The sequence below is a fragment of the Castor canadensis genome, chromosome 2 (assembly GCF_047511655.1).
Source record: "Castor canadensis chromosome 2, mCasCan1.hap1v2, whole genome shotgun sequence".
Classification (NCBI taxonomy): domain Eukaryota; kingdom Metazoa; phylum Chordata; class Mammalia; order Rodentia; family Castoridae; genus Castor; species Castor canadensis.
Window position 1 is genome coordinate 132,048,181 of NC_133387.1, and position 13,796 is coordinate 132,061,976.

At 53.8% G+C, this 13,796-nt stretch overlaps 1 protein-coding gene across 1 annotated transcript; it reads left to right on the top strand.

Moving 5' to 3' along the window:
- Window positions 1–10,264: 10,264 nt before the first annotated feature.
- Window positions 10,265–12,502, top strand: Chac1 (ChaC glutathione specific gamma-glutamylcyclotransferase 1). Its single transcript, XM_020176030.2, has 3 exons — window positions 10,265–10,631; window positions 10,996–11,031; window positions 11,471–12,502. Exons 1-3 carry the CDS (start codon window positions 10,401–10,403, stop codon window positions 11,855–11,857), a joined length of 654 nt encoding a protein of 217 aa, XP_020031619.1. The 5' UTR covers window positions 10,265–10,400; the 3' UTR covers window positions 11,858–12,502.
- Window positions 12,503–13,796: the final 1,294 nt, after the last annotated feature.

Below are 13,796 nucleotides of genomic sequence, written 5' to 3' on the forward strand. Positions count from 1 at the left end.
CTTCTCGGGTCCTGTCTTTGTGATGGCAAATGGGAATTTTTCTCTCTGCTTTCTCCCCCCAAAGGCTCCTAACCCCCTTTTCCCAGGGCTGCGGAGCGCGCCACTGGGATCTGCGTCCATGCTTAGGTTCGTCAGGGTGCGTGAAGAATCCTTGTTGCAGTCCAGTACTTGGGGAGCCCAGCCTCAACCATCACATCCCCAGCATAGGTAGCCTGCCTTGCCTGAGGCTGCCTCCCGACTTCCCCCTTTCCCTCCATTCTTGGGTAATATCCCGCTGATTGGCGGAGTCTTCCTCTCTTCCCCCAAAACTGAAGCTTATGGGGCTCCCCAGTCCCATCTGTGTTTCTCTTATTCAAGAGGTGGTGGGCCACTAAGTCCCCACTGGGTCCTTCCTTTTGCCACTGGGAGTTTTAGATGGACTGCTTGGGTTTTTTTGTTTTTGCGGTACTGGAGTTTGAACTCAGGGCTTCATGCTTGCTAGGCAGGCGCTATACTACTTGAGCAACTCTGCAGCCCTTTTTTGTGTTGGGTATTTTCGAGATAGGGTCTCATGAATTATTTGTCCAGGCTGGCTTTTAACCTTGATCTTCCTGATCTCTGTCCCTCCAGTCTCTGCCCCTAAACCCCGCAATAGCTAGGATTACAGGTGTGAGCCACTGGTGCTGGGCTCATCCTGCCCTTTTCTCAGCCCCATTGGGGAACTCGTCTGGGATGGGGGATTTGCCTTGGGGTTGTCCTCCTTCCAGCTGGATAGAGACCTGAGGGTCAGGTCTCTGGTCTGCGGGAGTTTTTTGAAGACTGCAGGGAGGGGAGGAGTCGGAGCCTTCCCCGGGTCTCTCTGGCTGAGGCACTGATGAGGGAGTTTCCACTCTACTCCAGGCCCAGCTTCCTCTAAGGCCAGGATAGTCCCTAGGGTGCCTTAGTCCCTTCTCTATGGTCACAAACCTACCACACGGAGAGCAAATGATGACAAAGTGAGCCACTGACAAAAAGCTGAGCAGATGCTCCCAGTTCTTCTCTTATCCCCAGCAGCAATAGAACCACCAGAAGCCTCCCTCCTAGAGGAGTTCATGTACATGGAGTAAACTTGCCCTACCTTCCTTCTCTTTCTCCCTGACACAAACACAGCTTGCAGGCCTGGCCTGCGTGCCTGTGTGAGTCACAGGAGCATGCACACACTCCAAGCCTTGCTCATCGTCCCTGTTCCCTTCACTGCACACACAGGGTATCAAACAGGAAAGCATTCAGGGAACTGTTCCCACAGCCTGAGCTGGCTGAGGGGGAAGAACAACACGACCTCACTCTTCCTGCCCAAAATGAAACAGGAAAGCAGCTCCCGGGCTCTGGGGGGTGGGGGAAACTGGGCTGGGACAGAAGGCAAGATGACGAGGCTCCCATGTGGGGGACAGGTAGGATACCCGCAGGCCTGCACGTCCACACCATCAGGCTGTGCTGAGCAGCCAGACTGTCAGAGAAGAGTCCTGGAGGGGAGCTGGCTACTGGCTAAACCCACTCAAAGACATTGATACTGTAGACCAGGAGCTGTGACAGACCCCCCACCACCATCATGCTGGCTTTCTGGGCAAAGTGGGGACCCATGCATGAACTTGGGATGATCTGCTCCAACCTGTATCCCAGGTCAGGTTCCACCTCTAGCAACACAGCAGAAGCAGGGGGCCAGGCACTTGGGGTGTGAACAGACCACAATCCTCCATTGTAGGGATTTCCTGAAGGTCACCCCCCAAGGGTCCAGCCCTTTCCCACAACAGAGGTTCTCAAGGCTTTCCTAAACACCTGAATGTCCACATGTATGGAGGTCCTAGATGCTCTGGACTCACTGTGAAGTACGTTCAATGGGTTAGCAAATGCCCACATTCAGTTTGCATGCACATTTTACAAGAGAATTCAGAGCTTAGCAGCTCCCTAACAGCCTAGAGCCAGTGTCCTGCCTGCAGAATCCATCTGACCCCATGGTGACCTCCAGCCCTGAGGACAGCTGCTTTTCCAGGACTTCTTGGCTGGTGACCACCTGGAGGTGCGCTATGAGTTAGCGAGGGGTTGTGAAGAGGGGAGCAGAGGCCTCTCTTGGAAGAGTGCAGTAGCTTCACCTCTCCCCACTCAGGCTAGAGGAGGTCACTGGACTCATCCAAGGTAGTGCGGGGGTCCATCCGTGGGCTCCCCTTCCGCAGTTTACCTCGCCTCTCCCCGGGTGTCCACCGCAGGCATCTGCAGGCCCAGCCCTTTGCCCCACGTGGCCTGTCGCATTCCGGGAAGGAGATGGAAGTGATTCACTCAGGGAACTGTGACTGTCCCTTCCCGGGGAGGGGATGCGCCTGGGAGGTCCCAGCAGCCTTCTCCGGAGGCCCCCGCCTGCCCTTCGCGCCCGGCGGGGCCCGATGGCCTGCACGCATTCCGGCGAGGCCCGAGCGCCGGCGGAAGGGGCAGGTGCGCCCGCTGGCCCTGGCCCCGGCCCGCCCTCCACCTGCCGCGGTCGCCGGGCGCCCCGGGGCTCCCGCGCCTCCCGCCCTCGCGCTCTTTGTTACGGCCCGACTTCCTGTTTGCGGCCGGCGACCTCGGCTCACTTCCCGGGCCGGGAAGCCGCCGAAGGCTGCGAGTTTCTCGGAGCCTCGCCCGCCCGCTGGGCTCCGCCTCTGCCTCCCCGGGTCCCGCCCCCAGCCGGGAGCCCGCGCGGGGCCGCGGCCGCGGGAAGCCGGAGCCGCGGGCGGGTGGCCGGCGGGACCCGCGCCCGGCACGAGGGGGCGCTGTGCGGCCGTCGGGGCTGTCGTCCCGTCCGGGGCTCGCGCGATCGGCCCTGCTACGTCCGCCTGGGGACAGAGCAGCCGGAAGTCAAAATCAGTTCGCGTCTTTGTCCCGCGGAGCTCAGTCCAGGCTCCGTACCCCTAAGCTGAAGGGTAACCTGGAGGGATCCCCCAAATACCCTCCCGGTGTCCAGAGGAGCCGGGTTCCCTTCACCTGCAGCAGCCACCCGGTTGGCTCCGCCAGCCAGCTCCGCTCCCCACCTCCCAGCCCTCCTCCCACCTTCTACGCGGCCAGTCGGCTGGAAGGGAATGGGGACAAGGCTGGAAAGGGCTTGAGTTGGGGGCAGAAGCTCCCTTCCAGCACCAGCTCTTGTGGCCAGGTGATCTGGAACAAATCCATCCATTTCTTCGCTCCTTGAGCATCTGTGATAGATATTGGTGGCAAACCTGGTGTCTGGCCCGGGGGCACTGATCATCTAGTTCATTATCGTTATCCTCTTCAATGGTAATACCTCTCCTATTGCACATCGCTGATCAGGTTGAACGAGTGAATGCGCGAAAACGTTGTGGGCCCAGTTATAACCCTTGCCGTTTGGGTGGTCCTCCCGAGCACCTGCCAGCAGAACACATTCTGGAGCTTCCACTTCCGCTGCCGGCAGGGATGTGGGTTCTGCCGAACAGTCCCACTAGTAGCCCTAGGGCTCGGTAAGGCACATTAGATCCACCTGGCCTGTACTGTTGCGTCCCTTGTTTAGAATAAAAGGATGCTACAAAGGATCCAGATGAAGGGATGCATTGGTGAGGTATGAGGGAAGGGGCAAGGAGCTGCCATGCCCTCTCTGAGTGCACCACCCTCCAGGAACCGCCATGTGTTCCGCTATTGGAAAGTGCTCCAAATCTTGTCCTTAGGGGATTTTGAGGGTCCTTCATTTTGCAGGTATGACTAATGAAATCATTGGTGATCAACTCAACCTTCAGCCCCTGCCCCCCTCTCTGGGGTTGGAGGATGGGGCTGGAAGTGGCACCCTGTAATCCTGCTTAGGGACTGTCAGCCATCACTCAACTCATTAGTAAACAAAAAGGCGTTTGTTATTTGGAGATTTTAAGGGTTTTAGGAGTTGCCTACCAGGAAACTGGATGAAAAATTGCATGGTGTCACCAAGGCCAGCAGCATCTCAGGGATCTAGATTTAGCAACAGGTGTGTGTAGGCCACCCTGTGTCAATGGCACCCCCTGCAGGTCAGAACCTCAGCCCTCCCACAGGTGGTCACTGGCTCCAGTGGGCCTGGCTCGAGCTGGGGGTTTGCTTGGCTAAGGATTGTGGTTCCTTTTCCTAAGTAGCAGATATCTGGGCAACACTCATCCTAATAGGATGACTAAACAAGTCTGTTTAGTTTTACACCTCTACCACTGATTCCCTTCCTTAGGTGCTTCTTCTTCTTTCTCTTGGTAAAGAGATCTGGAAGATTCTGGGATCTTGTTCCTCCCTTTAGTATTGGGCCCTGGGGCAATGGTGTTCTGGCCATTGTCATTTAAGGAGTTTCACTTCCATGGCTCTCTATGGCCCTTAGAGTCTGAGCCCATGGAGCAACAGTCAGACCTGTTGAACAGGATGTCTTCTAAAGTCAGGGCCCACCACAGTGCAGCATTTCCATGGTGTCTAACATTTGACCCTGGGTCCTTGCTCTGTGAACCCTGTCACTCCACCAAGATATTCCCCATTGCAGCTTCTCCCAGTCCTGCAGCCTGTCACCTCCTGTCCACATAGACTACACCTTCTTCTCTCCCTGAGACTGGGAGGGCTTCCCACCACTCTAACCCTCTGCTGGAAACCTGGCCCCTCCCCTTCCAGGAGGACTACCTGAGCCCTGAATCTCTAGAATACTGGCTGCCCAGAGGTGTCCTGTCAGCCAAGTCTCTCCTTCCTTAGGTGATAGAAAATGGCCAGGGAGCTAGGTTTTCCCACCATCACTTCATCTCATGCACCCTTTGGCAGGATATAGGTGAATCCTTATAGCTCCTTTGTGTGTGTGTGTGTGTGTGTGTGTGTGTGTGTGTGTGTGTTTAGAGACAGGGACAGAGCCTTGCTATGTAACCTAGACTGGTCTTGAACTCATGATGCTTGTGAGTGCTGGGGTTACAAGGGTGCACCTTCTGCCCCTAGCTCCTTACACTTTCTGCTTTTGAGGGCCAAGGGCTGAGCAGCTTCCACCCCTCAGGCCCTGGGTGCAGCTGGCACAACCAAAAGAACTGTTACCCGACACTTTCTTTTCTGAGGGGACTAAGGGAATTTAGGAAATGACACCCCCAAACATTTCACTTCCAACTGAAGTTACTTGGAGAATAACAAACATGGGGGTGCCCCCTCTCTGAAGTCCTCTTTCTGCCCACAGGTCCTCCAAAAGGAGCTCATGTGTTCTGAATCTGCCCCCCCATCTCATCAACCAGGGACAATTAAATTCATATCACAGGAGAGGACTCTGGAGAGCAATACCACACCCAGACAGATTTTATCACAGGCTGTCACTTGTTCTTCTGTGGGCCTCTTCATCTTTCTGCAAAATCATTTACTGTCTTCTATAGTATTTTATCCCCTCCCCCCTCTCCCCTGGGTTTTGGAGTATTCACTTTTCCTTCATGTGATGTCCCTGTGCACAAATAATTTGTACACCTTTTCTCCTGTTAGCCTGCCTACTATCAGATTATCTTGTAGGCTTGATTACCGAAGCCTCGGGGCAGAGACTCCACCACTCCATCTTCCCCTCCTTTTGCCAGAATGTTTGTAGGACCTGTGTCATCCTTACACATAGGCCAAAGACCTGAGGTCACACTAATCTCTCGGAGGTCTGTTGGAGGTAAGGTCCCTCACAGATTGTGGTTTATTTTATTAACTTATTTATTTATTTATTTTTGGTAGCACTGGAGTTTGAGCTCAGAGCTTTGTGCTTACCAGGCAAGTGCTCCACCACTTGAACCACGCCCCCCAGCCACTTTTTATTTTATTAACTTATTTTAGTACCTGCCACCCCCCCCCCCCACACACACACACGTAGCCGAAAAATTGCTCTCTTTGCTCAAGCAAGAGTTCTAGTAATTGCACACTTGGGTTGGACAGATTGGGCAGACTATTACCCAACCTGCTTTTTAAAAACACTCTTTCATCCGGGTGCCAGTGGCTCACACCTGTAATCCTAGCTACTCAGGAGGCAGAGATCAGGAGGATCGTGGTTCAAAGCCAGTCTGGGCAAAGCCCCTATCTCAAAAATACCCATCACAAAAAGGGCTGGTGGAGTGGCTCAAGGTGAAGGCCCTGAGTTCAAATCCCAGTACCACAAAAATAAATAAATAAATAAATAAATAAATAAAAACACTCTTTTAGGGGCTGGGAGGGTAACTCTGTTGTAGAGTGCTCACCTAGCTAGCATGGGCATGGTTCAATCCCCAGTAGTGCAAAATAATATAAAATAACATTCCTTGAGTCCCTTATTTGCTGGAACAGTACATGAGTTGCCTGCCAAGACTGGAGGGTAACCGGTGATGGGAGTTCCTCCACTGAATCTGAAATGCTTACACTAATCACTCTCCTGAGCTGTGTCAGACAGAGAGAGACCATGACTCTGCCCTGGGTACAACGGCAAGTGTCACATCTGAGATAAAAATGATAAGGAGCCAACATTTACTGAAAGGTCTCATGGGCCAGACATCAGCTAAAGAGTTCTTACCACCCTCATTAGACTACAAGGTGGGTGTCATTACCATTACCCCCTATTTCAAAGTTGAGACAATTAAGAAACAGACACCACAGTGCCAGGGTGACCCGGCTGAGAAGCAGTAGAGCAGGGCTCAAATCTGAGCAAGCTGAAGAGCCATGCCCAGACAGGTTTTTGTTTGTTTGTTTTTCTCTTATTCATTGGAGCAGGCTTTTGATCTGGAGATCGGCGGTTTTATAAAGAATCTTCACCATTAAGCGAACGAATTGAACATAGCTCCAGAGCTCCAAAAACACATCCTTGTCTTCTTTGACATAATCACCCGTGCTAACAGCAGTCCTGCAGTGTCTGGAATGAGAAGTGAGGAGGCAAAGATCATAAGGAAGTGAGAAACAACCGCCAGAAGGGGAACAATAAGGAAAGATTAGTTTGGGAAGGGCCCAAAAGAGAAGTCACCACATGCACATCACGTGCAAATCAGGTGTGACTCTGCGAGGTGATCCTACGCCTATCCTGAGTGGGAGCCTTTTTGATCCTACCTGGGGGATTGTGGGAGGGAAGCTGGTGTCACAGTGAGGAGCCAGCTCAGTGGGTGGCTTACTGACTGCAGTGTCTGCTGGGAGGGAAACAAATGTTGGCATGGAGGGGCAAAGGATGGGAACAAGAAAGACACGTTCATAGGAGGGTGTCAAAGGTCCCCTTGGCAACTGTTGGAGATGCCTACTTCAAGAGGGTCCTGGTTGAGCCTGTGTGATCAGCTCAGATGTTGTCCTGGCCTTTTCCAAGTAAGATCTTAACTTTTTTTTGTCTATTAACTGTGTGGCAATACTGTGCAGGTTCCTCTGGGTCTTCAAGGACTGAGCCCCGCTCAGAGAGGTCTGGGGTTAGAAGAAAGCTGGGTGCCAAATGATTGGCAGCAAAGAGGCTCCAAGCTCCACCACCTGCCTTCAGTCCAGGCTCCATGACTTACAGCTATGTCACTGTGAGTACATTACCTAACTTTCCTCTTTGCTTATCTATGGAAATGAGATTCATCCCCCCAAAGTAGCAGAGCGGTTTATAGTTAGAATAGATATAAAAGTGTTCAGCAAACTGCCTTACAGTGAGCATTCAATAAATGATTGCTTCTACTACAAGCATGATGTGGAAGAGACCGATAAAGACACAGATGTGACCTAAGGGATCATGGGAGCATAGAGACAGCGTGTCAAACTCTACTTGGATCCAGATTGGGTTTTGAGTACATCGCCAAGAGTTATGAAGACCTGGGGCTTTGGCTGGGGCGGAAGAGGTCTGAGTGAATATCATGGATGTGTTCCCCAGGAGCTGGCAATGGTGGCTTGTGCCTGCAACCCTAGCCTCTTGGGAGGCTAAGATTGGTAGGATCACACTTCAAGGCCAGCCCAGGCAAATAGTTCTCTGGATCCTATCTCCAAAATAACCAGAGCAAAATGGACTGGAGGTGTGGCTCAAGTGGCAGAGCAGCTGTTTTTCTGAATTTCAAACCATGATCCCACCAAAAAAAAAAAAAAAAAGAAAAGAAATATTCCCCAAGTGTCTATCTGTCATTCATCGGAAAAGCACTAGCTACTCTTTAAAAGTAACTTTTTATTATTGAAAAACTGCATTTCATAAAATTTGAAAACAGGGAAAAGACTCACTCTTAATACCAATCATACCAACCCCCTAACGCTAGTTTTTTGTTTGTTTTTTGAGGTACTGGGGTTTGAACTCAGGACCTACACCTTGAGCCACTCCGCCAGCCCTTTTTTGTGATGGGCTTTTTTGAGATAGGGTCTCAGGAAGTATTTTGTCTGACCTGGCTTTGAACCATGATCCTTCTGATCTCTGCCTCCTTAGTAGCTGGGATTACAGGTGTGAACCCCGGGTGCCCAGCCCTAACGTTAGTATTATATTTGAAGACACATCTTTATTCCTCTGTGCCTTGTTATTTTTTAACATGTTTTATCATGGCACAGGTGACAATTTGTATTTCGCATTTTCCCCTTACTATACAGTAAAAGACATTTTTTTTAAAGTTAGAAAAGAAACTTATGTTTCTTGTAAAGAATTCTGAGTTTTGCCAGGTACAGTGACTCATGTCTGTAATCCTAGCTAATTGGGAGGCTGAGATCAGGAGGATGGAGGTTTGAGGCCAGCCCAGGCAAGAGGTATGGCTGTAATGGTATGGCATCTTCTTTGCAAGCATGAAACCTGGAGTTCAAACCCAGTCCCACAAAAAAAAAAAAAAAAAAAAAGGAATCCAGACTTTATCATAAATTTGTATTTATTTTATTTTTTGAAACAGGGTCTCGCTTTTAATCCAGGCTGGCTTCCAACTTGAGGTCCTCCTCCTTCAACCTCCCAAGTGCTGGGATTACAGTCCCATGCTACCATGCCTGACTTTGAATTCAATGTTGAAAATCCTTTGACGTCAGCCTCTGCTTACACCATAGGTACCATCTTCTGGGTTATATCTTACACAAATACTACTGGGCAACATGGTTTTGTTTTTAAAGAAACAGCTTCACACAATACACAGACATGTCTGGAATGCGCACGTCGTGTGCAGATCATTTTTAGCTTACATTAGAAGTAATGTTGCCTGTTTTTCATGCTTCAGGGCTCATCCACACCTCAATAGCAGTCTCCCCAGTCAGTTTCTCCAGAAGGCTTCCTGCTGCCTCTGTTTCCCTTTTGCAGTCAGACATCCCGGGGGCAGCCCTTATTTAGGGAGTCAACACCTGGCGCCTATGGACCCTCCACCCAGCGGCCTGTAGCTGTTTACAGCTCTCAGGGGGCTTGAATTGGGACCTTCTTGCACAAAGCTTCCAGAACCTCTCTAAGTATTAACCATTGCTACAAAATCTCAAGATAAGGACAAACTCAACCATGACCATGGGGCAAATCTGGCGTGGGATTTTTCCTCTATGGCTTTTCACTGCAGGTGTGGCAGCTACCACCAAACTGAGCTCGCTCTCCCGATGGTGGTCGTCCCAAGCGCTCGGACTCGCTCCTTCTCTAACCTACTTGGGCTCTGGGGGGGTCCCACACCTGGCCCGGGGCGTAGCCCTCACGTGATGTCTGCAAACTCGTGCGGCCTGGCCTGACTCAACCCCAGCCTTTGCAGAACCCCTCGCCGCCCCCGTGACTCAGTTTCTCCATTTGCTCACGCGGGCCAAGGCCGTGAGGCACTGGAGAGGAATGCGGAGGGTGCCTCGGACAGGTTCCCTGCAGGACGTGCTTTCAGGCCAAGCCCCACAGACTGGAGTTAGCCCCACAGACTGGAGTTTGCGCCGCCCAGAGCGCTGCTCCTGGACGTGCCCTGCACTGGCCCCAGAATTGCGTCGGGAGGCTTTGGGTGGCAGTGACCCCGCCAGGTGCACGCGCAGGACCTCTGGGCGACACCGCCTGAGACCCGTCTGGCGTGACTGCGGCAGGGCCCGGGGCCAAGGAGGGATTGCCCGGGAGACACTCGGTGCCCGCGTGCGTGGGGCCCGTGCCCACCGCCCGCGCCTGACGCAATCCGCGGCGCCCTTGCTGCATGCGAGCGCTGGGGAAACCCTCCCCGCCGTTGCATCACTCCGGCCAGGCTTGCTACGAAGGTGGAGCCCAGCCAATCAGCGCGCGCGCTGGGCGCGAAGCGGGCCTCTCTGCCACCCACTGAGAGGGCGGCGCGGTTAACCGAGAAGCGAAGTCCGAACGTGATTGGCCAAGAGGTGGGGTTGCCCCGCCCCAATCACCGCGGCAGCTGGCTTCGGTAGGCGGGGGCCTCCCGGCCAGAGGGTTTAAAGAGCGCCTCCTGCGGGGGCCACTCAGCTGGAGCGACCGACTGGTGCCAGGCCAGGTGTGCGCGTCCGTCGGTCCTTCCGTGCCCGCGCCGGAGACCAGCTCCCGGAGGCCGCTTGGGCCCGTCCCTGTGCCCGGCACCATGAAGCAGGAGTCCGCAGCCCAGACCACTCTGTCCCCCTCGCCGTCCCCTGCACCATCCCCGCAGCGACCCCGGGAGGATGGCGACCCCCAATCCCTGTGGATTTTCGGGTACGGCTCCCTGGTGTGGAGGCCCGACTTCTCCTACAGTGACAGCCGTGTGGGCTTCGTACGCGGCTACAGCCGCCGGTTCTGGCAGGGAGACACCTTCCACCGGGGCAGCGAAAAGATGGTGAGCATCCGACCGTACCCAGAGGATGGAGGAGGAAGGGCAGGGTAGTGGGCATCGGTGCCCTGGAACGGCCGGGGCTCTCTGGGCCAGTGGAGGGAAACGTGTAAGCCTGCGTCCGGGTTTGTGGTTTAAATTTGTGTGCCCGGGGATCACCGTGTGATGCTTGGAGTCTTTGAACCTGTGCATCCTGCTGGTGGGCAGTCCTGACACTGCCCTGGTCTGTCTGTTCTGCACTGTGCATCACTCCCCGCACAGCCCCCTGCAGGAGCAGGTCTCTGGGGCCTGAGCGGGCAGTCTCCATGGGCTTTCTTTGCACTGATGGTAGAGCCAATTTCTAATTTGTCTATCTTTCTTTCCTCCCTAGCCTGGCCGTGTGGTGACCCTCCTTGAAGATAGAGAGGTGAGTGCCTGAGTCAAGAGGGGCCCCCCTAGTGCGGAATGTGGAGGGGTGCAGAGGAACAGAGCTCTTTGGGCCAGTGACTGCAGGCTAGGTGTGATGCCCCTTGGGCAGAGTGGACACGTGGTATAGCTCAGGGCTTCTGGGTTCCATCATCCTCAAGATGCATTTTGAATTCGGTAGGATTAGATGGGTTGAGATGCAGTATGTCACAAGCCTTCGGGTGATTTTGCAAGTTCCTGCACCACACTATGAGTAGAACTTCAATTCTCCCTGGGGCTAGACCACCTGGTCAGCCCTTCAAAAAAGAGGGAATAAGCAGGAGGGACTGCTGCCATACCACCTAAGCCCACCACCGTTACAGAGCACAGTCCTGGGGCAGGGTAGCACTCTAGGATGACAGAGCCTCTGCCTGACCACAGGTGTCCCTTTTTCTTCCTAGGGCTGCACTTGGGGTGTGGCATACCAGGTACAAGGAGAGCAAGTGAGTGAGGCCCTGAAGTACCTGAATGTGCGGGAGGCAGTGCTTGGCGGCTATGACACCAAAGAGGTCACCTTCTATCCTCAAGATACACCGGACCAACCACTCACGGCATTGGCCTATGTGGCCACCCCACAGAACCCTGGCTACCTGGGCCCTGCTTCAGAGGAGGCCATTGCTACACAGATCCTGGGTAGCCAAGGCTTCTCTGGCCACAACCTCGAGTACTTGTTGCGTTTGGCGGACTTCATGCAGCTCTGTGGGCCTCAGGCACAGGACGAGCATCTGGAGGCCATTGTGGACGCTGTGGGCTCTTACCTCACTAAGCAGGCTGTGGCATTGGTCTAAGGAGCTGAACCCATGTGGACATCAGGACCAGATGCCCACCCAGTGCTTAAGACAGACTTGACAGAGCTAAAGCACTCTGAGAGGGCATGGAGGGGGGTCCACCTCTTCTGCTTGACTGACACTGACTTACTACTTGAAACCTTATTTATTGCACCATGTTGGTGTGGCGGGCAGGGTGGGTGGGGGACCTGCCCTGGACACAGGCCCTGCTGCGCAGTGGCACCACCCCAGCCTCTGGTGCCTGACCAGCTTCCCCCATTGCTGCTGCTAATACCACACCACCCAGGCCTCCACCTCCCCAGGCAGCCTCCAAGAGCCTTCATCCTCAGACCATGGTCCATGTAGACAAACATTCCCCCATCTCACCCAGATTTCCAGCCTGTCGAGGGGGGCAGCAGGAGTGAGGAAAGGGGCCGTACAGGACAAAGGCACACTCATCTGCTGGGACCCCACGGCAGGGCTGGATCTGATGTCTGGACACAGCTGCTGAGCCTGGGCCTGGGGCCCTTTTCCTTTTGGTTGTTTCTCTGTCCTGAATGTCTGTCCTTTGTCTGTCTGATCTATTCCTGAGAAGGTCATCACTACAGGCCCTGACCCCTTCTCAGTGTCCCCTACTGTTATCCGTAAACAGAACTCTTTATTACCTGTGCTGGAATGTGGTTCTTTCTTTACATCGGGGTTGGAATAAACCCTGGAAGTCTCCTGAGGAAGGGAAGGAAAGGGATTGCTGTCTTCTCCCTGATTTCCCAGAGGGCAGCTAAGCAGGCAGGACCAACAGGCTCCATCACTCCCAGGTCTTAGTGCCTGGGATTCCTGTCCCTGAGTTGTGTGGAATTCAGCCTGGGCAGCTCTACTAGGAGCCCTGTGAACAGTGTCTTTGCCACTGATGGGGCCCCTGTGTCTCCGGCTCCCAGCTAACTCAGAAGGCTGGAAAGCTTGGAGTTGTGACCAGATTTTCTTCCAACTGCAGGGCCAGCGGCTGCCCCTTGCTGACAGGTCAGACCCTTGGCTTCCTTTAAAGGAGCATGGGTCAGGGCATAGTGACAACTTCTGGGACAGTGTTGACAGCTGGCAATAGGGTCTTATGGCCTGGAGGACTTGCTGTCCATTTTATTTCCAAGATCCAAATGCTCACTGCCACCCCCTGGGCCTGCGATTTTGGCTGTCCCTTTTCCTCACCTGACCTGCCAGGACTCACCCACGATGGAATGAGTTGCTGGGATGGCCAGCTACTGGTTCACCCCCTGCCTGTCCCCAGATGCACCTCATGTCCTGGCCCCTAGGGGCAGATCCCAACTCAGATCTCAGCCTGACTAGGGGCCTGCTACAGAGAGTGAGTGGCCCCTTAGAGCCACCCCTGGACTCGGAGAGTGGGAGCAGAGCCAAGGTGGCAGGCTTTAGCACCAAAAGAGTTTTGAGTGCAACTCAGCCCCTTCCTTCACTGCCCAGGGACCTCAGGAGAAAAGTACCAGCCCTTGGGGCACTTATCAGGGGACACTACCCACACAATGACAGATGGGGCGGGCTGGCTGGTATGTGTTGCTGCTGCTCTTGAGGCTAGTGCCCTGGATTGGTATGGGTGAACCCAAGCAGGTCAGCTCCCACCAAGTTGAACAGGCATTGTTCTCTGGGGAGAGTACCATGTTGATTTATGTGCCTGTCTTGGTGGCTCCGTGTCTTGGCCATTGCTGAGAAAAGTATGGAGTCCAGCCAGGTTCTTCTGGGAACCTGGTCAGGGCAAAATGACAGGAGCAGTCAGTGGGTAGCCGGGAGTCCTGAGCAGCCACCCTTGGGCCTCTTGGGTCAGAATAAGGATCTTGCTCTAGACAGGGTTAAGTGGGGTAGGGAGGGGTGTTGACCAGCTGCACATGGCTCCCGTTCTTCAAGCTATTTCCAGGCACTGTTTAGGCACAAGGGATGCCCCTCCACAAGGAATCTG